This window comes from Rhipicephalus sanguineus, chromosome 10 (assembly GCF_013339695.2).
Source record: "Rhipicephalus sanguineus isolate Rsan-2018 chromosome 10, BIME_Rsan_1.4, whole genome shotgun sequence".
Taxonomy (NCBI): Eukaryota; Metazoa; Arthropoda; class Arachnida; order Ixodida; family Ixodidae; genus Rhipicephalus; species Rhipicephalus sanguineus.
This window is the reverse complement of record NC_051185.1, coordinates 143442492-143468832: the sequence shown is the minus strand read 5'-3', so window position 1 is coordinate 143468832 and position 26341 is coordinate 143442492. Positions and strand designations below refer to the sequence as shown.

Here is a 26341-nt window from a genome sequence, read left to right as displayed (position 1 = left end):
CAAGACACGCAAGTAACGATATTCTTGTCATGACATGTAATTCATGTTCGCCATACACTCATGTCGTGGTATGCATATTTTGGTATACCACACGGCCACGAGAGCACGGACACGCAGGCGGTTAGATCATGATTTACGTGACCTGCGTGTCATGATTTTCATGTTGTGACCTGTAATTTTGTTCTTCATACGCTAATGTCATGGTATGATGAAATTTATTCGGGTCCTGAAGATCAACCCTTAGGCTAACGCAGGCGGCTTCCACGTCGTAAGGCCCACGATACGGCGGTAAGACTAAACCTTACGCTAATGTCATGCTGTGCAAATTTTGTTATATATTAAGTTAACGAAATGGCCACGACAGCAAAAAGACGGTGGTGATAAGGCGGTTGGTCGGCGTAATAATGCGTTGAACGCCACCGCGCTTCAGGAGACACAGAAGGGTCACTCCACGCGCCGCGGTGTTCAAAAAAAAAAGGAAAAAACAAAAAAGCAAGCTAACAGCGTTGGGTTGTGCATAGTCGACACTTGAAGCGCGCTGCTCAAACACAAAGAAGAAACAGCCGTGACAGTTGTTCGCTCTCGTCCTGTGTATACTTGTGCTAGAGTGACCTAAAATACTAGGTCACTCTACCTGTGCGTTCCTTTCGTGCGTCCTTCCTTGTGCTTGAATAGCGCGCAACCAGTGTCGAGCTGTGACAGTTGTTATTAGTTTGCGCTCGTCCTGTGTGTGTTATTTTCATGCGTCCTTTGTGCTTGAGTTTTAAAGTTTCGAGCTGTTTTACTGTCCTTCGTGTGACATTCCAATATATTTCTATCACATTCATTGCTTCGTCCTTGCGGCGAAACTGACACTTTTACTACTGTACCTTACCATACCACACCATACCATGCTATACTATTCTTCACTGTAATATACGATAAAGTACGATACCATGTCATACTATACTGTGCCATATTATGCTATACTATATTTATTTATTTCCACAATATTGCTAACATTACTGAATGAGAAAACGATGCTCAAAAACACGAGGACCATAAGGAACACTTACAACAGACGTGTATGCTACAGCAACTCGGCCACATCGAGCTCCTTTTGCTAACATTAACAAGCCGTAAGCATGAGTAGGTGGGGGAAGGGTGGTACAAGATGCATCAATACGTGCTACAGTTGCTATACGTATTTGTGTATGAACGCTTGCGAATAAAAGTATGCATGGATTAGTGCCATTTACAACGGCACCGGTGCGGTGTTCTTGTCAGGTCACGAAACATACATAAAGCAACATAAGCAGGAAAAGCAACAAGATAAACCTTTTCATCTGTTGTTAAGAAATCGATAGGTGAGCCTTCATTGCCGTAACGAAACCAGCTGAAGACGGGCATTCCGCGACGTCAACTATGGGCACGATTGAGGAGGCTTCATCGAAGATCACAGTCGTATTGAAGCTGGAAACCAACTAGCTGACGCTTTCACGCTGACTGTAAGGACTTGCCGAAAGCTGCAGTTACCGCATAAGTGACTTTTAGTAAGGGCGCTCAAAGCATATTCAAAACATGAAATTGACACGCTGCTCAGTTTGCACTCGCGTTCATTTCTTTTCTCTCGTGACAAATTAGTTTTGTCTCTGTATTTGGTAAGTTGATCTCGCTATAAGTACATTAGTTGCGAGTCAGCGCCTTCGTTATGTTCTGCAACATCCTACATCTCCTGTGCGCTGCTATATTTCGTTCGCAAGAAATCTGGTCCGTTTAGCTCTCAGCCCTTCTTAAAAAAAAGTACATATGTGCGAGGAATTGTACATAAGTTAAGACGAGACATAAGCATCATACATTAGTAATAGATTTCTATAGTTTCAGATTACGACGAAAACACTCACTTTTGTTAGAAAATATTAAAGTAGATGGTACACTTCAACTCGGCGTCTGCATGCGTCAACTCTATTCAAGGCTACTTTCTTCTTCTTCAACCAGCAGTGTTACACAACCTACACTAACATTTATCGGCTAACTACTTGTTCCACCTCTTGTTGCCAGGGGAAAAATATTTCTGCCCGGAGTATATGGTGCCCAAACCCAGCGCCTTGCTTTGAATTAACAGACACAAATCTCCCAGATGGTCGAAATTTTCGGCGCCCTCAACTACGGCGTGCCTCATCATCGTATCACGGTTTTGGCACGTAAGAATCCCAGAATTTACATTAGACACAAATCTCGGAGGTGATGCTCTTGCGTATTGCACACATCGGAACTATTATTGCAGAGCCCCAGAAACACAGCACAGACGGCATGCCCTTGCGGGTACCACCTTATTTCACCGTGCATATACGTACTACATACCGTCGTTGTAGGCGGGCGTCAGCAGTCGCGTCATGCACGTTCCAGCCATGCCCCAGCGCGGATTAGCCAGGTTGTTGCAGGCGCCGTCCGAACGACGGTACGGCGTGGCCGGGTCACACACTCGGACCAAGTCCGCGTTGCAGTCTCTCTGAGCGGCCAGCAACAGGGTGTCGCCGCCTACCAGTGGCTGCAGCGACTGCAGACCGTTCAGGCCACCGGCGACTCTGTGAGGGCAAAATACGACGACCGCGCATTTAAGCATTTCTACATCTCAGTACATAAGTACGTTAGCAGCGAAGAGTAACAATGTTAGTGGTTTAGTTTCCCGGAGCAGAAAAAAAAATTGGAGGCTGTTTGGAAGGAAGGAAAACAAGAGAGCGAGGAAATGCAGGGATGTTAACCAGTTTAGAATAATAGGTGTACTACCCTGCACAGTGAAGGGGAGGTTGAAAGTTAGAACAGTAAAGAAAGGGAGAGAACGGGGGAGCACAAACAAAACGTGGTAGTCTGGCAGACTTGTGCGGTATACGGCATCGCTATCACTCTACAGCCGCCCGTGCAAGTCTATTGTCCTCTTAAAAAAAAGTTAACAATGGCTTCGTTGATTATCGATAACATTTTGAGATGATATTCGATGATAGTTGCTAGAGACGTCGGTCTGCGCTCAACGAGAGCGAGAGCGCTTGCGAGTGATCGTCTCTGCGCAGCGTAGCGAGGCAGAAGATGTGCTGCAAAGTTTCCTCGATACCACCTACGTCACAAAAATCGTTGTCGGCCATTCCTACAAGAAAAGAAAATGACTTTATGAAAGCCACTCATAGCCATAACCGGCATAGCAGGGTGGCCTCTCTTCGGTGGAGTCCAGTTGGCACTTGAAAACGTAGCAACGCGTTCAGGTGGTTCAGGTATACTAACTACGCTACTGTGGGAGAGATATCAGCTGTCGCTTCAAGAACTGCTACAAGTGAGTGTATGGTGCGTGGTCCTCTGTGGGGTAGTGCTTAGGAAAAACAATTTCAGCCAGTTCAAAACGCCGTGAAAACCGTCGAATGGCGGAGCTGTAAACGCGCGAGTATGTGTGATTGTCTGGCGAGATGACGTGGTCACGTAAATCCGCCGCTAGGTTTGAAATACGCGCGCTTAGACATTTCCAACCTCATCCTCACCGTCATTTAGCGTCATCATGATCATTTAGTTTAATTCATTTCTTTATTCCCTCCCCCTCTGGTCCCGTGACGTCCGAGAAGCCTCCTCCTCCTCCTCCTCCTCCTCCTACTGCTACTACTACTACTCCACGACGGCAACTAAGACAACTTCGCTGTGAAAAAAATCTGGGGCTGCGATATTTGCATGGCAACGGATTACCAGCGCAGCTGTATTCGCGTTTCTGCTGCAGACACCTCTACGGTCGTTTCTTCGGCGTGGGCGACTGCAGGCGGCGATGTTCTTCATCTCCGCTTTCTTAGCTTTTCTCTCTGGCGCGCATGCGCCGTCTCGCCATCTCCAGTTTCTCGCGGTTCTCTACGTCACACTACAGCTGCGCTGCAAGACAATGCCGTCTCCATTTTTTATATATAATCATTTGTGTCTATATAAGGTGTGTACATATATAAGGACGCGAGCCGGCGAGAACACACTCCCTGGGAACGCATGGGCTGGAGGTAAGCAGCTTAGCTCTAATATGAGCCTGGAATGGTTAAAACGTATTGACGTATAACGCGCGAGAAACAGATTTTTTTAGGAAGGAAGACTCAAACACGAACACAGGGCAGAATATCATGTGCGCATACTTACTGAACAAAAACAGACATATAAACAGGCTTCGTTTATCACGTGGGGACAAGCTTTCTGACTTAATTTTTTTTTTTGCGGAAATCATACTCATTTCACAGCCTGTGCTGTGTTCGTGTTTGAGTCTGAGTAATTTCATTTGCTTAGCGGATTTGACGCCACGATGAATTAACTTGATCCGGAAACCATGCATATGGATTATAGTTTTAACAAATTACTTGTAAACTTAGTGCCAACAAGTCATTATTTTACTATTGCTGTGAAATCAGTAATTGAATTATCGCAAAAAGAAACTACACATTTAACTTAAATTTGTATCAATGATATACTTCTCCAATTTCTCTTGCTTTTTCTGTCATCGCCAAAACGTGATTCTTAGATGCATCCATACACACTTTAGTAACTGAACCAAGTAACGTTGCCGGTGCGTGTGAAATGCATTAGTATTACAGTTGCGCATTATTGAAATGGTTAATTAGTGAGTTGCACTTACAGGTGATCTGAAAAGAAATGTAACTGGTTAGTAGTAACGTGTAACCATTAATTTGTCACTTTCCAAGACTGCTTCATAGTGGCAAATGACGCTCAAAACCAAGACGAGACAAGTGACAGAGATGATTCATTAAAACTGTGGCAGAAAGTTCGGCCCTAAGCTTTCGCGCCTTGACAAGCACATGATGGGGGTACTGAATATAGAATGATGACGATGGTGATGGTGACGACGGCGAGAGCATAGACGTTACAGTTCTAGTCGTCAAAACAGTAACAATTTCATCAATCTAGCCCTGTGTCGTGCAGAAGCTTCGGGCGAGACAAAATTTAGCTTAATCAAGGTCAGTTGACGTGTTTTTCGCAGTGACAGCTTGCACTGGCTTCAGAACCTGTCCATGCGTGACTCGTTAAAAAAAAAAAGTATAACACTGCTAGCGTTGGCTTCACCGCAGCAAAAACAATTTTGAGGAGAAGCAGGCTCCAGTTATCATTTTTGCAGCGAAGCCTACCTAAACAGTCTTCTTCGATTTTGTAAACGACATGCACGCTCGACGTACTGTCACGTGGTTCTGACGGCAAGGAAGGTGGTAATCAGACTGGTAATCAGACTGTAAAGATGGAACTCTTTGTTGAATGAACTTGTGCCTGGAAAAAGAAGTGACAATCTCTGCAACGATAGCGTCGAGCACAATCGTCGGTCGTCGGTAATCTGATTGTTGGAAATGCGTCGGCTTTTATTCACGCCTGATCGAACCTTCCGGCGCTCTTGATGGTGCTCGCGTTAGATTTATAATAAACTCGGCTACGCGCTACGTGCACATAATATTAACGAACAGCCTGAAACAATCGAGAAGTTTCCTACATTGCGGCGCGGCTTGCATCCAGCGGCGGTTACACGTGTAACAGGCCGGTCACTTCAAAATAGAAAAAACCATCGCGCGTGGCAATACGAATGCGCTCGCGGGATTGAGAACGTTACCTTTGTAAACGACTAACGCCACTTGAGCAATGCGCCTGCCATTTGCCGAACGCACGTAAGAGATTTTTACGCCTCATAGAGGGGTAATGGTGTTAGAAACATGCGTTGTACATGGAGTGAGCCAAATAAGTTTACGCGCAGGCCGAGCTAGAATTTCATAGAATGACAAATTCTTGAGCATCGGAGTACCTACTGGTACCAATATGCCGTTCTAAACGTTGTCAACAGACGCATAAGATACAAAAAAAAACTGCTTCAGAACCACTAATGTTGCTTACTCCTTCTTAAAAAAGATAATAGAGAATGGAATCAACTCCCTGAAGATAAACTTGACCGATAACAGTGGCCTTTTTCCATCGTTGTGACTTGTGACGTGTATTATAACGTTTTCATCTGTTTGTCATTCTACTAAATGTGTTGTAGTATGCTATTATTGTTATGTGTTATTACTGCTATGTATTCTGTTTTCGCATTCTATCATCGAGATGTAGTTGAACTATGTCAACTTTGTATGTTCACCCCCCCCCCCCCCCCGCTGCAGTAATGCCCCTACAGCGTTGAAGGAATTTTGCAAATAAATGTATATTCAGTACACAAAGCTAGTGATGGTGAAAGAAAAGCGGAACGTCGTAAGTAAGACCTTACGGAAAGAGTTGGAGTGCTGCCCCTACGTGCCAAATTTTCGAAGGCCTTTAGAGGCCTTTAGAAATCTTTAAAGGCCTTTAGAAACAATTCATTTCCACGCTGTCGTGGGTGTGTGCCACTTGTGTTATGGCAAACAGGACCAACCTGTCCACTAATTACTTGAAATTTTATCACAGTTTCACCTGACCTGCTCTATTCAATGAAAACGAGCTTTTTGCGAAGCTTTCGCGTGCCATCTTTTGGGGTAGTAGCAATACCAGACCCCTCGCAATCCCGAAGGGTACCCTCTTGCACAACATGGCTGTCTATTATGTATGACACAGTGGCGCCTGTAGCTCGGCTAGTGGGTTCATACTTTTTGGCCATGAAGTGTCATATTGTCATGTCGTTTGCCGTGGTGCTGTTACCAGTACGACTTTTGCTTGTTTTTTTTGTCCTTCTTCGGGGAGGGGGGGGGGGTGCTATGAACTAGCCAAGCTGTTTTATACGCAGTTTTTTGTTTTCTCAGTCTTTTCTTTGTGTACTATAGAACGAAAAATAAACTTGACTCGACTTGACTATACATACCGTATAAGCTATGCTAACTTAGCGCAATAAATTATACACAAAAGGGAACTGGACAAACAATGACCGCTTCCTTTGCTAGTCCTCATCTATTTTCTTTTTCTCTTTAGTAGCACGAGCACCGATTGGCAGCCTTGTTTCTCTTCCAAGTACTTCCGGTCAAGCACGCACTTCCGGTTTTCCGAATATTCAGAAAGTCTCTAAAAAAATAAAACTGGTACAAATTCGACGGTTCTGGTTCAGGTTAACAGTTATAGTGGATACATATGATACCGGAGGATAGGTTTACTTAAGTACCAATTAAACTGTCAGGATAGTTGATGAAAATTAATTGAATGAGTTCATTGAAAGAGCCGACGGTTTTCTTGCGAGCAGCTGCGATCGTTGCGACAGCTAGCGGAGCAGATCTCGACCAGGCGCTTCTTTCTGCGAGGCCTCCGAGATCTGCTTCAGCAGTGCAACGAAGCACAAAGTTACCCCAAGGAATTCACGAGGGCACGCTAATGCCCACGTGCGAATCCCACTACCAGACACCTAAAGAATAGCGTCACCTCCAATTTTTTTTTGCTCTGTATGACCATAATTCATGTGGTATGTACTGAAGAATATTACTAATTATCGGCAAACATATACCAAGCGCGTGTTTCTCCTTTCAAGAGAGACTGCACCGAATAAAGGCACTGCCAGATTAATCCTTTGAGACGCTTTGTACACAATTGTCTGCAGTACCTGTTCTTGCTAATTGTGTCTGGCTAGTAAAGCGCAACATACATTGACCTTTTGATGAACTGAACCTCCTGCGTAATAAATGTCCCTTCATTAAACTTCATTTTGCAGTGTACTGTTGATTGTATTCACTCTCCTGAAGGCACTACCATGTTCGACGAATAGTTCGAAGCGCCGCATCCCGCGGGCCACGAGAAAAGTATAATTTTTCTTTCCTCAGAATGAACATAACCGAAAACGAATTTGCACTGTATTTCTAGCCTGACATTTCATTCTATGCATGCCAAAACAGAGCATGAATGACTGGAGGGTAAATAGATATTCAATTACATTTAATTAGGATCAATTACTATAACACTCACAAACCAACGTATTACAAAATTATTTTTGTTAAAACAGAATATCGAGTGCCTTGAAATAATGTGTAAATCTGACGCATCTACAGACAGTTCCTCATACACTCTAAGAACAAGGACGCCTTTGACTCTTTTTTTGCTGCACATGTGACTCACATGTATAACTCTCCTTAGAGAGGCACTTTGGCTCTCTTTAGTAGTCTTGGGATGTAATAACACTCTTTAAAAAGACACGCTAAGTCTCTTTCGGAAATTCGCGCGTCCCACGACTCTCATAAAGAGAGTCATCTTGTCTGCACATGTGACTCTCACTTATGTGAGAGTCACATGTGCAGCAAAAAAGAGTAAAAAGACTCTTTTTCTCTTAGATTGCCGGTGGCGCCTGGAAGGGTTAAGTCTTTGTTTGGTTATCCTACTTGTGACGTCACTGGCGGTTGCTCACCTCGGTATGAGCAGCCGGGTGGTCTCCTCGAAGAGCCTGGCCGCACGAGCCCTCCTACGTGACCTGGCCGTCGATCCTCTGCTGGTCACGTGACGCATCTGCGCTCCCGGACAGCCCGCTGGGTGCCTGCCTTGGTACGAACCGCCCCTCATTCGAACTGCGCAGACCATGGACAGAACAAGGCGTTCATGGGATCACCTATAGTTCCATGATTTGCCTTCTTTAGACTAATATCTCAAATGCGAAGCTGCGCTTGTGTCGCCTGTTCCCTCCGTCGTCAGCGTGTTGGTCGCGCATCCAGTGGGAATCATTACCATCTCGGCAAGCTGTCAGTTGGCTCTGTAAAACTTGAATGGCAAAGTAACAAAAAAAAGAAGAGAGCAGACGAACGTGCCGCACTGTTTGTCCCTTCTTTCATCTGGTATTATGTTCGCTCTGCTGGTCTGAATATGTCCACCCAAATATTCAAAAACCCACGCCTTGCTTTTAAATTATTTTCGCTTTGTTAAACTCGCCCTCCAGGTTTCTGGGTGTTACAAAGGGGGGCAGTCTCATTAACCGGAGAAGATAAATGTATTCAAACACAACTATTTAAAAATAGCAATATAAGAAAAAAAACGGACACATACATGCGTAACTCGACAAGAAGTTGCAAGTAATGCGGGTTAAAATAACAACAGCGAGCGCAAATAATTGTTCAGTCGTTTGTCACCCGTTGCAGTGGCGCAGTAGCCTTGTTTTTGGGCTGTTAGTACAATAACGCGCAGGTTCGATTCCCCGCTGCAGCAGTAGCTTTTCGATGATACGTGGAACGGAGAAACCCTCGTAAACGTTAATAATTTAGGGGCAAGTTAATTATTGGACTTCAGCTAGTCAATATAGCATTGTGCATGTTTGAGCTAGTTGGTAATCCCTCGATGCTACTACAGCGCAAACTTCAGGGACGAGGGACGAAAGAACGCAACACACACGACCCGCAGTGTCGCAGCGACACGATTGAGCAGTTTGAGCAGTTACTTTTAACTGGTAATAAACATTTGAGCAGTTTATTTGGCCGTATGCTTAGCAGATTGCGCCGCATATTATGTCGTGCTTCGTTACATTGTTAATTGATTAAAACGAGCGGATGCTAAGCGGTCATCGCCGTGTGTATGGCTGTGTTCCTTTAATCGGTCATATTAGTGAGAGATTACTTTGCATTCTAAAGACAGCAAAATGTTCTTACAAAGTGCATCTCATCAATTCTCAGAGCAGATCGGGCAGCCGCCTTTGGACGACTGTCTAACCGATTATTCTGCACACTGCAGGCGTAAGAACGGCAGCGATTACCTGGCTCATCGTATTTACGGTGAACAAGGGCCGACAAGTGGACAACGCGCCGGCGCATCACTACCTGGATTCTTGCACGTACCGACTGCTCATACCACGTGGTGTCGGCTACAGCACCGCGGGGCGCATGGTGACGCCTTCGTCGGCTATATAAGCAAGCGAGCACCGACTGTCATCACTCAGAGCAGATCGGGCAGCCGCCTTTGGACGACTGTCTAACCGATTATTCTGCACACTGCAGGTGGGATTTCTTTTTTCACTAGTGCGCGCAAGCACAATTTTTCCATTTGCGGCTCCCGATTTGCTCTGAACCTGAATTACTTTATGTAACCTGCCTTATTGATGCTATTGAACCAATTTTAAACGAAGTGTGTACCAGACGACAGGATGGAAAAAAAACTTGATGCCCTGACAGATTTTGCCAACGCTTTGGGCGAAAAAGCACCCAGTACTGTTAAAGATTTGGGAAAGGTACTGCTTGAGATGACTACTAAGTTCCTTGATGCTCTTTCTGATATCAAGACTCATGTGGAAAATGTCAGTCCCATGAACAACGCTATAAAGGCTGAGTTAACATCTCTCAGGGCATCTGTAAACTTTACAAGTGACAGTTTTGATGAACTAAAAACCGAAATAAAATCGCTGCGCAAGGACCTCAATGATGCAAAAAACCGTAACCTCGAGTGCCAAAAAGAAAACGCACAAATAAAAAAAGAGCTATGTGACACAAGAAAACAGCTGATCGACCTACAGCAATATTCGAGGCGCAATAATATTGAACTGAAAGGTATCCCATTTGCCGAAAACGAAAACCTAGAAAATGTTGTAGGAAAAATTGCTGACTGTCTGCGTGTTGAGCTGACCAGTCAAGATGTGGATGTAGTGCACAGAGTACCAACAAAGGTAAACAATGTACCAAATGTCGTAGTAAAGTTTGTGTCGCGGTCTAAGCGTGATAAGGTCCTAAAATCGGCAAGGAAGAACAGGCTGAACACAACGATGCTTGGTTTCACGACAAATGCACCCGTGTTCGTGAACGAACACTTGTGTCTCGAGAATAAGGTTTTACTAAGTAAGACCATACAGAGGAAAAAAGACAAAAACTGGAGATTCGTTTGGGTTTCTGAAGGAAAGGTATTGGCAAGGAAATCGGAGAACTCGAAGGTCATTCACATCTCCTGTGAAGATGACCTCGGGAAACTAGTATAGATACTCCTGTGCATAGCCTTCCGTAAGTGCCTTTCGTTATAAAATGGCAGTCACGATACCTCAAGTAGATCAACTACTCAGTGATAGGCGTACTAATATTTTCCACTGCAATATCCGCAGTATAAGAAAAAACGTGAACATGCTCATTGCTTTTCTATCAAAACATGTACACACTTTTGATGTACTGGCGATCACGGAAACGTGGTTAAAGAAAGGAGAGACAGTGCATGTTCCCGGATATGTAACCCTATCGCATCAGCGTGACTCCTGTTCGCGTGGCGGCGGCGTCGCCTTTTTAATGAAAAGTGGCTACGCTTTCACGGAACTATCATCACTGAATTGCAGTTCTCCTGATATAGAAGCTCTTTTTGTTAGATTACACTCTTTTGGTATAATCGGCGTCGTTTATCGACCGCCGAATTCTAACATTGACCGATTTTTAGACAAGATGGAAGAAACTTTTTTTAATCTGTCGGCGAATTACAACAACCCGGTTGTAATCGTTGGGGACATGAATATTGACACCCATAACTCTAAGTATACCGGTTACGCACAATTACTGAATTCATTCAGTTTTCGTAACCTGATAGACATACCTACGAGGGTAACTAGTACATCAGCAAAAACAATTGACCATGTTTTGACAAACATAACATCTGAAATTAATGCTGGCGTTTATGATGAACCGATATCAGATCACCTTCCTGTTTTTGTTTCCATAAATGACACACGAAAAAGCAGCACACCACGTATCACAACAAAGGGCAAAATAGATTACAATTTACTACGAAGTATCATTCTCGCCATTGACCCCGACAGCTTATATAACGATGACGTCAATGTTGAACTCCAAAACGTAATAAAATTCCTTATCAGAGCCGTTGAAGATAGCCGCTCAAACGTATCTGCGCGCTCATATAAGACCCCGCTATGCCCTTGGATGACACAAGAAATCCTTGACTTGCTGAAGACGAAAGATTTCTGGTACCATAAATGGAAGAAGCATAAAAATAATAAATATTACCTTGGCCAGTTCAAAATTTTCAGAAATAAGTCCGTGCTCCTCACGAGACAGCGAAAGAAGGAATATTACTCTCGCCTAATAGAACAAGCTCAGGGCAACTCTAAAAAAACTTGGGAGATTGTAAACGAAGTTGTTGGCAATCAACCACGACAACGCGTGCTACCTGATACTATTGATGCACAAACTCTAGATAACTTTAATCAGTATTTCACTAAAATTGGTCCGACCTTAGCAATGCAGTTTTCTTCCTACACTGCTCAATGTTTTTCGCCGTCATTGCCGAATACGTTTGCGGTACACAACATTAGCCTCGAAGAAATTCAAAGCACTACTACTAATTTAGCCACCAATAAAGCCAGCGGGACAGATGGGATTACAGCGCGGTTAGTAAAAGACAATATTGACGTCTTGGGCCCTATCTTATGCCATATATATAACCACTCCTTGCGTACGTCAACATACCCATCCTGTCTGAAAAATGCTAAAGTAGTACCGGTGTACAAGGATGGTGATCGCTCTGACCCTTCAAGTTATAGGCCTATATCTGTTTTAAGCATAATAAATAACATCTTTGAAAGAATTCTAGCAAAACGGATGCGCGTATTTCTAGAAAAATATCATGCAATATGCGCCGAGCAACATGGATTCAGGTCCCACCACTCCACCTCCACTGCTGTACTATCTTTATCACAAAAGATTAACGAAGCACTAAATAATAATCTCCTTGTAGCAGTAGTTTTTCTTGATTTAAAGAAAGCATTTGATACGGTTGACCATGATATATTACTAATGAAATTACAACACTACGGTTTCCGCGGCAAAATTTTTGACTTGTTTTCTAGTTACATGAGCGGACGTCAACAAATGGTCATTATGCGTGATCTCACCTCCACCCTGTTAAATATACACACAGGGGTACCGCAAGGCTCCGTTCTGGGACCATTACTCTTTTCACTTTACGTAAACGATCTACCAAGCATATTGACATCGGCGGAGATGCTAATGTACGCTGATGATACAGCCGTTATTGTTACTGCCGACAATATGAGGGATCTAGAGCATAAAAGTAATTCAGAACTAAAAAATATTTGTCAGTGGTTTTCAGCGAACAAACTGACACTTAATGCTACAAAAACTAAATACACTATTTTCCACTCCCGTTATCGGGATATAAGCAATGAGTCTATTTACATTACAATAAACAACTGCGTGCTTGAGCAAACGAAAGATTTCAAATATCTGGGTGTAATTTTCGATAGCCATTTAAACTGGCAAAGCCATATTAACTCTTTATGCGCTAAACTAGGATCTGGATGCAGTACGTTATTAACCGCTAGAAATTATTTTAAAACTAGTATCCTCCGAATTCTCTATTTCGCTTTTTTCATTGTCACCTATCATATTGCATAGATTCATGGGGATGGACTTTTAAAACGTACCTAGAACCCTTACGTATACTACAAAAGCGAGCACTTCGAATAATAAACAATGCTAGATATGATGAACACACCGCGCCATTGTTTTATAACATGGAAATCATACCATTTGATAATTTACGACAGCAAAAAATTGCGCTTACCGTCCATAATGTCATTTCTTATAATCTGCCCTTTCATATATCAGTATTTTCATCCTCTTCCCGCCTTACCAGACGTGCCACACTACATAATTTCAATCTTCCGCCTACAAATAATGTTTATGGAAAACGATTGCTACAATTTTCTGGGGTTAAGATCTGGAATGATATACCGTGTGAAATAAAAGAAAGCAAAAGATTTTCCTGTGCGCTTAAAAAATACTTTCTGCAGAAAAATGAACAGGAACACTAACACACACTTTGTTGTAATCTGTGCTGAGTTATATATTGGTTATATGTAAACCAAAATCATACTTGACATGCTTTACATACTTCTCTGTATTTATATTTGTTGTATTGCACATACAATCTCTTACACGCATGCAACATATTGCACGATACTGCAATCTACCTATCACAAATATGTTCCCGTTTTATATTTTGCTCCATTTTTTCTTTTTTTTTTCTTATGATTGAAGTGTACCTATAAAATATCTGCTTTGTAACACAATCTGTTCCTTTAAATACATATTTATTTAGACCCCCTACTAGCCAGTGGCTATGGGTCTAATCAGTGTTGTGTACTTTCATGTAATAAGAACTTGAAATAAAAAACGATTGATTGATTGATTGATTGAAATTAGACGGTGTCAAACTAAGCTAGGAATCACTTGTTCCGATTCCTTGCCGAAACACATTTATAACTTTTTGGGAATCATCTATGAGAACGTGGCTGTGCGGTGCCAGTTAAGCATGGAACGCCCTTCCTGATCCTGCACTGTCCAAAAGAACTTCGAAAAAGAAAATTAGCTGCATAGTAAGCGTGTATTTCACTTCGGAACAACGTGACATGATAATTCTTCGTAACTATTCCTGCGTTAGTATATGGTGTTTTCTTCTCCACTCACGTGCATTCTTTAGCCTCGTTATTCTTGAATTTTTCTTTATTTCACTGGGCATTGGAATGACATCTTTTGTGCACTCGTGACTATATTAATAATTTAAACGTAGTCTTGCCGTTCTTCGGCCACCGCTAGTTCTTGTGCCACAAAAACTTGGTCGCCTTCAAGAGTAGAACGCGATAGCGTAATCGGGCCCCGTGCGCATCGCCTTAACTGCTAGCCCGACTTCGGTTCTCGGTGCATGCCTCAACCGTGCCGTAAGAAAATGAACGACTGTGCCCGTAAAACTGGCCGTTTCAAAGTATCCTATAATGCCTACTGCAAGTACAGCTGTTAAGTGCCCACTACGCCATAATAATTCATTTTGCGAATCAGCGAAGGGCCCACTACGCGTCCGTAAGGCAACACGCGAAGCTACGCTGCTGCTCACTTTGTTGATGCTTTTGCAGCTGACGACGATTAAATATGTCCTGAGCGCTTTGTATTGGGTGGGCCTTTAAAGCACCCACTCGTTGCGCAATTAACATATTTTGACGCCTGGCGCGATTCTACGCTTCTGCCACGCAATATTACATGCGTTAAGGAGACTCATTGCACAACATGACATTCATATAGTGTTTTTTTTCGAAGCAATTCCAAGGAATAGCTTGGCTCTGTGGTAGAACACCCGCTTGCCACGCAGGCGTCCTGGGTTCGTTTCTCACTCAACCAAATGTTTTAATTATTTATTTTATTTGCGTCATTCTCGATTTTTCGGTCACGGACAAGGTGATAATTTTTCACTCACAACCAACGACGTCGACGCCGACGCCTGCACTGGAATTTCTGAGAAACGAGCTCTTTAACGCTCTCGCGTTAAAGCGCCACGTATAATCAGATGCTTTTTCATTCGCTTCGAACCTAATCTTCCTTTTCTTAGGTGCACCTCCATAATGACAATAAAAAAAGAATAGAAGAGACAAGAGTGAAGCGTTGAAACGAACATGGCATACAGTCCAACTTAGTTATTATGATCTCACAAAACCCCTGGGTTATTCTCATATTAGCAACGGACAGCCACGTGCATGGTTAAAAGAGAGAGAGAGAGGTCGCAGTCAAAAACAGCTACGTCACCCCAATTTGATGTCACTGATGAGGAAAACTGGGTTCTCAACGATCCCCATGTTCATCAGTACTCTCCGCTCGTTAGACAGCGTGCTCACTGGCCAACAACATACGCCTGACTCGACATTCATGCGCTCAGTACCACTAACAGAAAGGAAAACACGGTACCTCTGTAAAGTCATTTGCGGTTCGCAAGCGTAGTCACGTGTGTTTCAACTGTTTTTGGATTGCGTGTTTACAGCGGATCTTTTTAAGCTTGGAGTAGCGCCGTGCATCGTACACGCAAAACTCAACGGGTAATGCGCCACAGAATGCGGGTATGTGCCAAGCAGCTCTAGCATAACATAGCCATGCATGGTATAGTATAGCTAGAGGATGGGAAAGGGAAGTGAGAGTGAGGAGGAGTGATGTGAGGGTTAAGGGGAGGGAAATGAGGATAGATGGCAATATAGAAAGAGATAAAGAAAAAAAGAGAGAACAACAACAAGATGACGAAGAAAGGAAGAACTCAATCTGCGTTGTCCAGGTGGTGGCGCTTGCTTGTCAGCTCTCCGGTTTACTCAGATTTCACAGGCGTGGAAATGGCATTAATTTTTTTTGTACTTTAAGGTTTTAACACTCCCTTCTGTAGCTGAAAACGGAGCCTTCGTCTCTTACTTCGTTAGCCTGTGTTTGTTTTCTGAGCCACTGAACTTAAACGGAAATCGACTAGCCCTATACTTATCAGCTTTACTGTATGCTATCGTTCGACGTACCGTGGTGATGCGGGGGCGGTGTGGCGGCCTCCCTCTTTTCGATCTTCTTGGCCGCCTCCTGCGCCATGAGCCGCAACATCCGGGCATTCGAGGAGCGGTCCGTGTCGGCCCACCGCACGACCGCCACCTCTGCGACCAGCAGCAGCAGGAGCCACCTGCGGTACAGAGGAGATGGCAGTTTAGAAATCAGCGAAATGTTGGAATTCAAAACGTATCCGATGCTTGTATATTGGTTAAGTTGCATATGACCTTAAATAACATACAACCACGTACCCTCTGTAGTTGAAAGATCGCGCGCACACAAACCTACCCACCCACCCACACACACACACGCACAGACGTTGCGTTACATAGATGGGGCGTTGAAAATGTCACGCGGATTATAGTATATCGTTGTGAGCGTTCTCAAGGGATAATAATATTAATATCTGTGGTTTTGCGTGACACAACCACGATATGACTATGAGGCACGGCGTATATAGTGGAGGGCTCCGGAAATTTCCACTATGCGGTGTTTTTTAACGTGCACTGACATCGCACAGCACGCGGGCCTCTCGCATTTCGTCTCTGTCGAAATGCGACCGCCGCGGCCGGGACCGAACCCGCGACCTTTGTCTGAGCAGTCGAGCCCTGTAACCACTGTACCACCGAGGTGGACGCGTTTTGGGAGGGATGTAGTCTCGTAAATACTGCGTCGACAGCCGTCCAATAAAAATAAAATAAAATAAAAATACGCGTATCCTCAACGGTGGTCTAGTGGTTATGGTGCTCGACTGCTGACCCGCTGGTCGCGGGATCGAATGCCGGCCGCGGCGGCCGTATTTTCGATGGAGGCGAATATGCTTCAGGCCCGTGTACTTAGATTTAGGTGCACGTAAAGAACACCAGGTGGTCGAAATTTCCGGAGCCCTCCACTACGGCGTCTCTCATGATCAAATCGTGGTTTTGGGACGTTAAACCCCAACAATTATTATATTATAATAAAAATACGCCATTTCAAGAGTGGAACTTAACGTTTGCAGTATAACATTGACGAGCATGTAGGAATCGTCCCTTTCGTTTTAAACTCTGTCCCGAAAAGTCTATCGCAGTCGGTACGCGACATCGCCACACGATGACGCTATTGCGTCTGTGCTTTACGTGACAACTTATCGAGGAAATAGCACCGCATTCCTTCGTCCTTTATTACCGAATGCGTAAGGTTCGCACAATTTGTAGCCTCGAGATACGTTTTGGTCAATGCAGTTTTTTATCAGGTGGGCTTATCAGGTTGCGCGAGCTGTGCACATCGAGCGACCCTTCTTCTGGCGCTGAGCCAGCGGGCACCTGATGCCCATTGTGCGGATGTTTTCTTCTCAGACGAGCGGACAGATGCAAATTAATTTCCAGCTTAATACGTTCTACGCGAACGCCTCGAAGGCGGGAAGGACGGAAGCCGTTCTTTTCGCGTAATTGTAATTTTTTTTTTCTTATCAACGACCGCTCTCGGCGCCACCCGTTACCAGCGCAGTAGTTGGCAGAGAGCGCTAGACTGTTCGCTGAATAAGGCGGGGGTGATAAAAAAACAAAACAAAAGAAAAAAAAGAAACGACAGAGGCGGAGCAACGCCGTGCCAGTTATTGGAGGAAAACGGCTGCATTGCATGCCGTTCCAGTTCTGCAATTGAATGAACGTTTGCATGAGCAATGCCGAATTTTGGCCATCGCGTGATCATTCACCATGCGCTGCGGTTCCGGTAATCGGTGACGTGGGAAATTTCAGTTCATTTAGTTTAGTAACGCTAGCTCAGTTCTCCCGAACTGAGCTGGTGTTACGGAAAGGCGCGCCATCTTGCGGTATAATATGATGCGGTTTAGCCAGCTCTCGTACGCGCGGGAGCTACTTTCGGGGTTGTTCAAAGCATGAAACGCTATGACGTGAGTGACAACTACATTACGTAAGTGACAAAATGTGGACAAGATGACGGATCGTTAATGACTTGCATGCACGCATGATTTGCCCGCATGCGTACGACACGAATGACATGGCATGGCACGCATGACATCGCATATGAGAGCGGTGACGTGACCAGAGCCACGTGTATGTCATAGCATGGCCTTACACGGATGACCTGCACGATGAGACAGGAATGAAAAGATATGACTTGAATAATTTGCATGTAATGATTTGAAATAAATGACATGCACGTGTGATCGGCCATGAGAAATGTGATAGTACGAAACACGTATGGTGGCTTCACTGCAGGAATTTGTAGTTCCACGTGATTGCGCCTGGCCAATGACAGTGTAGAAGCGCGTGGAAAAGGAAATGTGCTACTTGAATCCCTTTGGGACCAACTTATTCGATCTTGGACTAGCGGAATGCACACAACTGTGTGCTATAAATTCAAGTTATGGCAGTTTCGGGGAGAGTGCCGAGTACTGTATCGTACATAACGAAAGCTTCAGTGCCGCTTGCTTAGAATCAATATTTCAATCGGAACCGAGCAGCTTCGCCGCCATCAAAATGACAGTAGCGTACCGCCCACGACGAGCACAAATATGGCGTCCATGAAATGCAGCAGCGCTGCCGGATTCGTTCAATCAATCAATCAATCAATCAATCAATCAATCAATCAATCAATCAATCAATCAATCAATCAATCAATCAGTCAGTCAGTCAGTCAGTCAGTCAGTCAGTCAGTCAGTCAGTCAGTCAGTCAGTCAGTCAGTCAGTCAGTTAAACAAAATATTCAGTATTTAACATGCCCAAGGGTCCGAAGAGTGGAGCACGGGTGAGTACCCCCCCCCCCCAAAAAAAAAAAATTACTAGCAGTAGGCACAATTCATAGAGATCGCAGTAAGATAGGTGGAAAATGCAAATATACGAACAAATGCTTAACAGACAATTTGTTCATGCTAAAGGGAAAATAAATAATTAAAAGTCAGCAAAATTGCTAAAGAACCGTTAGCACTTAACGAAACGCAAGGTTTAAAAAATCACAGCATATCCACGGAGTGAATGATGATGATTGGGCGAAGCTGCGGAGGTTCATCGGTAAACCGTGAATCTTCCGTGAATTCTGCCCAGTACATCATCACCGACGTGAGATCGGGCGCGTTTGTACTAAAGGTTCGATGAGTTATGACGACTTGCAGCTCACTTTAATTTTACATGTACGCTGCGAATTTTCATTGTTTAGAAAACCATTGCTTTAGAAAACATCTGGCGTCTTTCCTTAAGCAGCTGGCGTCTTTTCGTTTTGCTTTAGAAACATCTGGCGTTCTTTCGTTTTGCTTTTAGAAAACATCTGGCGTCTTTCGTTGGTTTATTTCATCAATCAACGGCGTTTTGAACAAAATTTTTATTGTTTAATCACGCACAGGAGAAATCTCACCAGGCACTACCTTGGAGGTAAACAATGGCTGCTAATGGGAATGAGAGACAGAAGAAGTCGGCTTTTAGCTAACACTTACACTTCTACTTCTAGTAACGTTTCCTACTGGAACATGCCAATGGCTGCTAATGGGGAATGAAAGACAGAAGAATTCGGCTTTTAGTTAACGCGCACGCTGCGAATTTTTTATTGTTCAACAACGCACAGGAAAAATCTCCCACCGGCATCACCTTGGAGGTCAAGATCTGGTACTAGCGTTACGACTGGTTACGCACTACGACTACGACAACGCGACAACTACGAGGGACGAACGGGTGCCGCCTTAAGGAGCTTCGCCCCTAAAAGCAGCTAAGAGAGAGGCTGAAAATGCACACGTCCACTGCTGCAAAATGAGATGAAACATTACGAAGCACCAAGCAAAAGAATGTCAGGGACCTTAAAAAAGTTTTGTTGGTAATGAAGGAGAATATCACGAATGCCACCGCATCAACAGCGAAAGCAGCGCCGCGCAGGCCATCCACGGAAAAGACATTGCCGGCTTCTTCGTTTCGAAACGAGGCTCTCTCCCCATCTCTCTCCCCACACGTGAAGAGCGAGAACTACGCGCGGCACGCCGACGGCAAGTGGTGGTGGCCGCAGGTATAAGGACGGAGCGCCCGAGGCTCCGCGGAGTGCGTGCCGCGTCGCATAATCAACGAGGTCGTGAGGAAAACCAGGGCTTCTCCTTTTTCTTCTTGGACGACCACCACCTCTGCGCGCGCTGTAATTGCGCCAGCGTCTGGGCATGCGTCGGTGTGTGGCCAAATTGACGGCTGTCTCTCTCGGCGAGCGGCCACTGATATATGGTTTATGTTATTTTCGGGCTAGGGAACCGGTGCTTTTCCCGAAATAATAAAGAAAGCGAACGCGTTGCAGGCGCTGCGGCGACCTTCTACTGTGCCGGCATACCCTATCGAGGTATAAACTATATTAAAAAACCGCCGGTGATGCCATGAATGACCACCCCCTCCCCCTTACTCGGTGGGGTAACAGGGGTTGCGTCATCACGGCTACGAGGGCGATCCCAGAAATCACTCCGCGATGTCGTCTCGCGTCATCGTTGGGAATCGGGTATCGGGTACGCGTGCAATCGATACCGAATAAAAGCAAGACAAAACAAAACAAACGAACGCAGACAAACTTAATAAGCGGGGATGGACGGTTGCACGTAGTTTCTCTTTCGTGGCGCGCTATACACTTAAACGGAGTCACGTGGGCTGCCGGACGACCGAAACAGCCTTTCTGAACCCTCTTTCCCCTTTCCCGGTTCCGACCAAGGCTTTGATGCACCCTTTCATCGAGAAACGATTCCGAATAGATGCTTTGGATAGCCTGGCGAAACTACAGCCTTACCCCCGTTCAAGGGAAAAAAAAAATGGCGAAGAAAGAAGAGGCATGCCGAAAAGCCAGAAGCAAGCATTGGAATGCGGCGCAGTTGGAAGGGGAGGGTGGATATTGCACCGCAAGGTTCCCCCCCCCCCGCCCCCCCCGCCCCCCCCCAAAAAAATAAAATAAACGGGTGCGTTTTTGTGGACGAAGAAAGCGGATTCGAATACGCAACCGATGGGCCGACAGGAAAGGTATTGAAGTTATCGTAATAACAGAGAGAGATTAAGAAGCTGAGAGGCTTCTCTTTCTTAAGGAATGCGGCGAGTATAGACCATATTGCGGATGGGCTTCGGTGCCGCCATAGTTGGGCTGTTAACCTTGCCGTTTTCTACTTTTAACAATTGAACGAACAGTGCTGCGGTAGACGTATACGCATGAAAACGGTTGGGTCGGTGCATTCGACGTTTCGTGACCTCACTAATTCTCGTCGCGATAAAAAAAAAGCAAGAAAGAAAAAAAAAACTGGAATTTCCAGCAGCGCCATACTGAGTTCAGAAAAAAATTGGGGGACGCTTAAGCTTCGCGTTTAAGAGTTGAACGCGATAGCGATATCCTACCCCTATGCGCACTTCGAACACTACGAGTGTTTAACAGAATGCGTTTTCTAAGGTGTGTGCCTTATGTAATGGGTAGCATGCTTCAAACCAGGAGAAATTATGCGCGAGAAACTTTTTCGAGGATGCACCCACTACATGGTCTTAAGGGAATACGCGCAGTAATGTGTGCGCGTTTTGTAATGGGTGGCTGTCTTAAACCACCAAGTCGCTATGATGTTGACATGGTGTGACGCTCGATGGCAATGCACGCTTGTACCACGCAATATTACTGCGATATTACATCTCGTACTGTGACACCTGCATACAGGACGCGTTTGTTTGCGAAGCATGACAGTTGCTTTCAGTGCAGTTCCAAGCAGGAGCGTGGATGTGTGGTAGAGCACCTGCTTGCCACGCAGACGGCCTGGGTTCGATTCTCACTCCGACCCGACGTTTTTATTATTTATTTTATTTGCAGCTTTTTCGATTTTTCGGTCACGGACAAGATGATGATTTTTCGCTCACAACCAACGGGGCCGACACCGACGGCGGAATTTCTGCGATACGAGCTCTTTAACGCTATCGCGTTAAAAGATTTTAGCAGCTACGCACCAATGGTGCGAAAAGTGAGGAAACAGCGGAACCGGGAGCCTTCCCTTCCTCCTCCCCCGCACATCACTTCTCCTCACCCTTTCCCACCCCCTTGCTAAGCTAGACTATTCGTGGCTATGCTATATGGTTCACCCTCTGCCCTCCTCCTTTCCCTCTTCGTCACCCTCACATCGCCCCTCCTCACCTACAGTTCCCTTTCCAACCCCCACGCTATACTATATTATCCATGGCTATTCTATGCTAGGAGCTGCTTGGCACATACCCGCTTTCTGTGGCGCATAACCGCCGAGTTTTGCGCGGACGATCCCCAAGTTCTGCCAAACTTAAAGGGACACTAAAGAGAAACAATGAATTGGTTTAGATTGATCAAGTGTGCTCGGAGAACTCATGTGTAGTTTATTTCACCACCATAGGTTTATTATTAGAGGAGAAAACCAAGTTCAAAGTTTCATTTTTACATTTCGCGTCGAAATTTGTAATTCGTGACGTAAAAGACTTCAAATAGCATTTAACGTATTTTGGCGCCACTGGCTCGACGAAATTTCCACAAACTCGTTATTTCAAGTCTCTGGCCCCCTCAGAGGACAATGTACTTCGATTTAAGCGATTAAGAACTACGTAGGCCCAATCAGGCGCCGTCAAAAATATGTGACGTCACGGCAAATGGTGCGGGAATTTCAAGGTGGCGTCGCCACCTGTATTTTCTTTTCGCGCGTTTTCTCGCTTATTAAGCGTCTTTGCGCAGAAAGCGCGGTGTTTTTGGTATCGTGGAAGACTACTTTACTAATGCGAGAAAAATCCTTTTGCTCTTTAGTGTCTCTTTAAACAACTCCGCTGTTGAAATAAGAAAACATTCGTTTAACAGCCCAAGATGGCGGCGCCCATGTGTCTTACGTAAGCTGTCTATAGTATCATCAGTAACGACATGTGCAACTATATACCGCGGGTCATCACGGTTTCGTATACTCGCAGACGTTCTGTCGTAACGTTGGGCAAGAGGGGAGCGATTTTCCATCCGTTTTGCCGGATCTTGCTTGTATGTGGCACGCTCATTTTCCCAAACACGTAAGAGTTTCACTACAAAAAGAACAAACATAAAACGAAATGAGGTTGGGGGGGTGGAGAGCCGTTAGAGACGATCAAGGGAGACTTGGAGTAAGCGAGGGGCAAGTGATCTTCCTCGTCTCCTCGCCGTCGCGCGCGCCGCGTAATGATGGCCTCGAACCAATTGTTCGATCCCGGCTTCCTGGTCCGACTGTTGCTGGCCGCTTATCCTTGAACCCGTCACCAAAGGCCGCGCGCAAGTTCCGGCCGCACTTTTCGTGACGTAATCCAACGGTCACGTCTTTTGGCTGCACGCGCTAGCAGCTGCAGGGGGTGTGAGTATGTACACGGCTAAAGAGAGGCACCATAAATCGACGCCCCAACGCCAAAAACTTGGCGCCGTAGACGGAATTGCGTCCCGCTAATTGGATTACTAATACCAGCGGAGATTGCGACCGCGTCCCGTGAACAAATTCATATTAAATATTGCGAGAGCTCGTAATTGCGCGTAGGGTATAATTTAAGCGGAATAAGTTGTAACACTCGTTCGGGCTATGAAGGCTGGAGTGTTTCAGGGGCGGTTGTGTGTTTAAGGATATCGAGAGTCTGCTACGTGACGTGACCCCCGTAGGAACGTCGCGGCGATGCGCGTTTAAAGCCCATTGTTCTGGTTAGGAAACCCTCGTCCTTATTTGGAAAACATGCGTATTTGCATAAAGCGCGTAAAAGGAGGAGCATTGCGTGCGTGCAGGTAGAGCATTGTTTGCTGAACTGACACGTTTGTATAAGTCGCGCTGTCCGTGTGAGACACGCAAGAACACAGGCGCGGGAACACCAAGCGCGGACACGTGCCTTAAAGACAGACTAGGGTGTGCATTTACAAAACGCTGAATCCAGCAGAACGCGATAGATCTATGTGTAGACAAAACAATAAGTAATAATAATATCTGGGGTTTAACGTTAAAAAAAAACCACGATAGGATTGTGAAGGACAACGTAGTGGAGGGCTCCGGAAATTTCGACCACCTGGGCTTCTGTAACGTGCACCTAAATCAAAGTACACGGGCCTCAAACATTTTCGCCTCCATCGAAAATGCAGCCGCCGTGGCCGGGATTCGATCCCGCGACCTTCGGGTCGGCAGTCGAGCGCCATAACCACTAGACCACCGTGGCGGGGCGTAGGCCAAACAAAGAAAGAAAACTTTGAGAACGCTTGAGCCTCGACTTCAAGAGGAGAACGCGATAGCACAATCGGGCCCCGTGCGCATCGCCTTCTCAATAGCTAGCCAGGCATCGCTTCTTAGTGGACACCTCAGTCGTACCGCAAGGAAACAAACGTATGTGTGCGTTACATAGGCCTTCTAAAACTACCCTATGGATTGCCTACTGCAAGCAGAGTTGCGAAGTGCCCACTACGCCACAATTGCTTGCGCGTCCGTAAGACAACACGCGCACCTGCGCATCTGCCCACTTTGTTGATTCTGTGGCTGACGACGATGATGATTAATTATGCCTGAGCGCTTTGTAATGGGTAGGCCTTTAAACGACCCACTCGTTGCGCAATTCATAAGGTTTGACGCCTGGTGAAACTATGCTTCAGCCACGCATCACATTCGTGTATAGGTATACACGAACTTCACTGACGTGGCCGTGTGGCTTGCCACGCAGACAGCCTGGGTTCGATTCGCACTCGAGACGAAGATTTTATCACTTAATTTATTTGCATCTATCTTGCTTTTTCGCTCACCGACAACGCCGACGTTTCGCTCACAACAAACAACGCCGACGCCGACACCGGAATTTCTGCGAAACGAGCTCTTTAACGCTGTCGAGTTAAAAAGAAAACGTGAAGAGGAAGAGCAGCGAAAGCGCCAGAAAAACGCGTTTCTGAACAGGTATGAAATGTACATGTAAAAATAAAGAAACAAAACGAGTAGAGAGGGGAAAAACAACTTGGTAACAAACAGATATAGAGAGAAAAAAAACATGGAAAGAAAGACGAAAGAACAAGAAGAAATATGATTATGCAAGTTTGATTAGACTCTGGCATTCGTGAGGGGAAAGGAACTTTAATTGCAACAAGGCAGGCATACAAATTTTTTCTTGAAGTCAACTGCTACCTTTCAGTCCCTGTCGCAGAAGTTACGGTGCCGGCGTCGGCGTCGGCGCCGTTGATTGTGAGCGAACAAGTGACGTTGGCCGCGAGCTAAAAATCGCGATGGACGCAAATAACAGAAATCATTGGTCCGAGCCGGAATCGAACTCAGGCCTTCTGGGTGGCAAGCAAGCGTTCTACGACAGAGCCGCGCGAAAAGAAAGAAGAGGTAAGAAAAGAAAAAAAAAACCTGCACGGGCGTCATGCAATGAGAAGGGTCGCATCAGGTCACGTAATATTGCGTGTCATAAGCGTAGGATAGCAGCAGTCGTTACACCATGTGAATTGCGCAACGAGTGGGTGGTTTAAAGGCCCATTCATTACAAAGCGCTCAGGCATAATTAATCATCAGCAACAGCATCGACAAAGCATTCAGCTGCGTAGGTTCGCGTATTGCCTTACGGACGCATTGTGGGTGCTTCGCTAATTAGCAGAATGATGAATTATAGTGTAGCACGCACTGCGCAATTTAACTTTCAGCAGGCATGCATTCTAGGAGAGTTTAAAGGGGCGAATACTTCGCGCACAGACGTTCCTTTCTGGCGGCGCGGTTGAGGCGTCCACCGACAAGCGAAGTCAGGCCAGCGATTGAGAAGGCGATGCGAGCGGGGCCCGATTATACGCTATCGCGTTCTACTCTTGAAGGCGAGCCCAATGGTCCTCCAAGTTCTATCTGCTTCTGTTGATCTTTTGCTTCACTTTGCACATCCCCAACGCAGGGTTACTATAAGTGGGCTCGGTATTGGTTAACCTCACGGCCTCTTATGTGTCACTCAGCCTCCTCTCGTACGGGATTTTAAGCGTTAGAGTTTTAACGCATAGAGAGGCGAGAACTTCATAGAATGCGCTTCCGCTAACTGATACCGGACGCTCACTTACAAAGAAAGTTACAAAGGAAGTTGCGGGGAATACTTCTGCCGCAGTCACCATGTCTTCTATACCCCGAAAATTAA

At 45.3% G+C, this 26341-nt stretch overlaps 1 protein-coding gene across 1 annotated transcript in view; it reads right to left on the bottom strand.

The window, feature by feature from the left end:
- LOC119372527 (peroxidase) overlaps positions 1-26341 on the bottom strand; it is a 75558-nt gene that overhangs the window by 25072 nt on the left and 24145 nt on the right. The window contains exons 2-4 of the mRNA XM_037643007.2: positions 16238-16392; positions 8339-8495; positions 2344-2567 (exon numbers count right to left, since the gene is read on the bottom strand). Of these exons, the coding sequence (XP_037498935.1) occupies positions 2344-2567; positions 8339-8495; positions 16238-16392 (536 nt within the window). The remainder of the gene's footprint in view (positions 1-2343; positions 2568-8338; positions 8496-16237; positions 16393-26341) is intronic.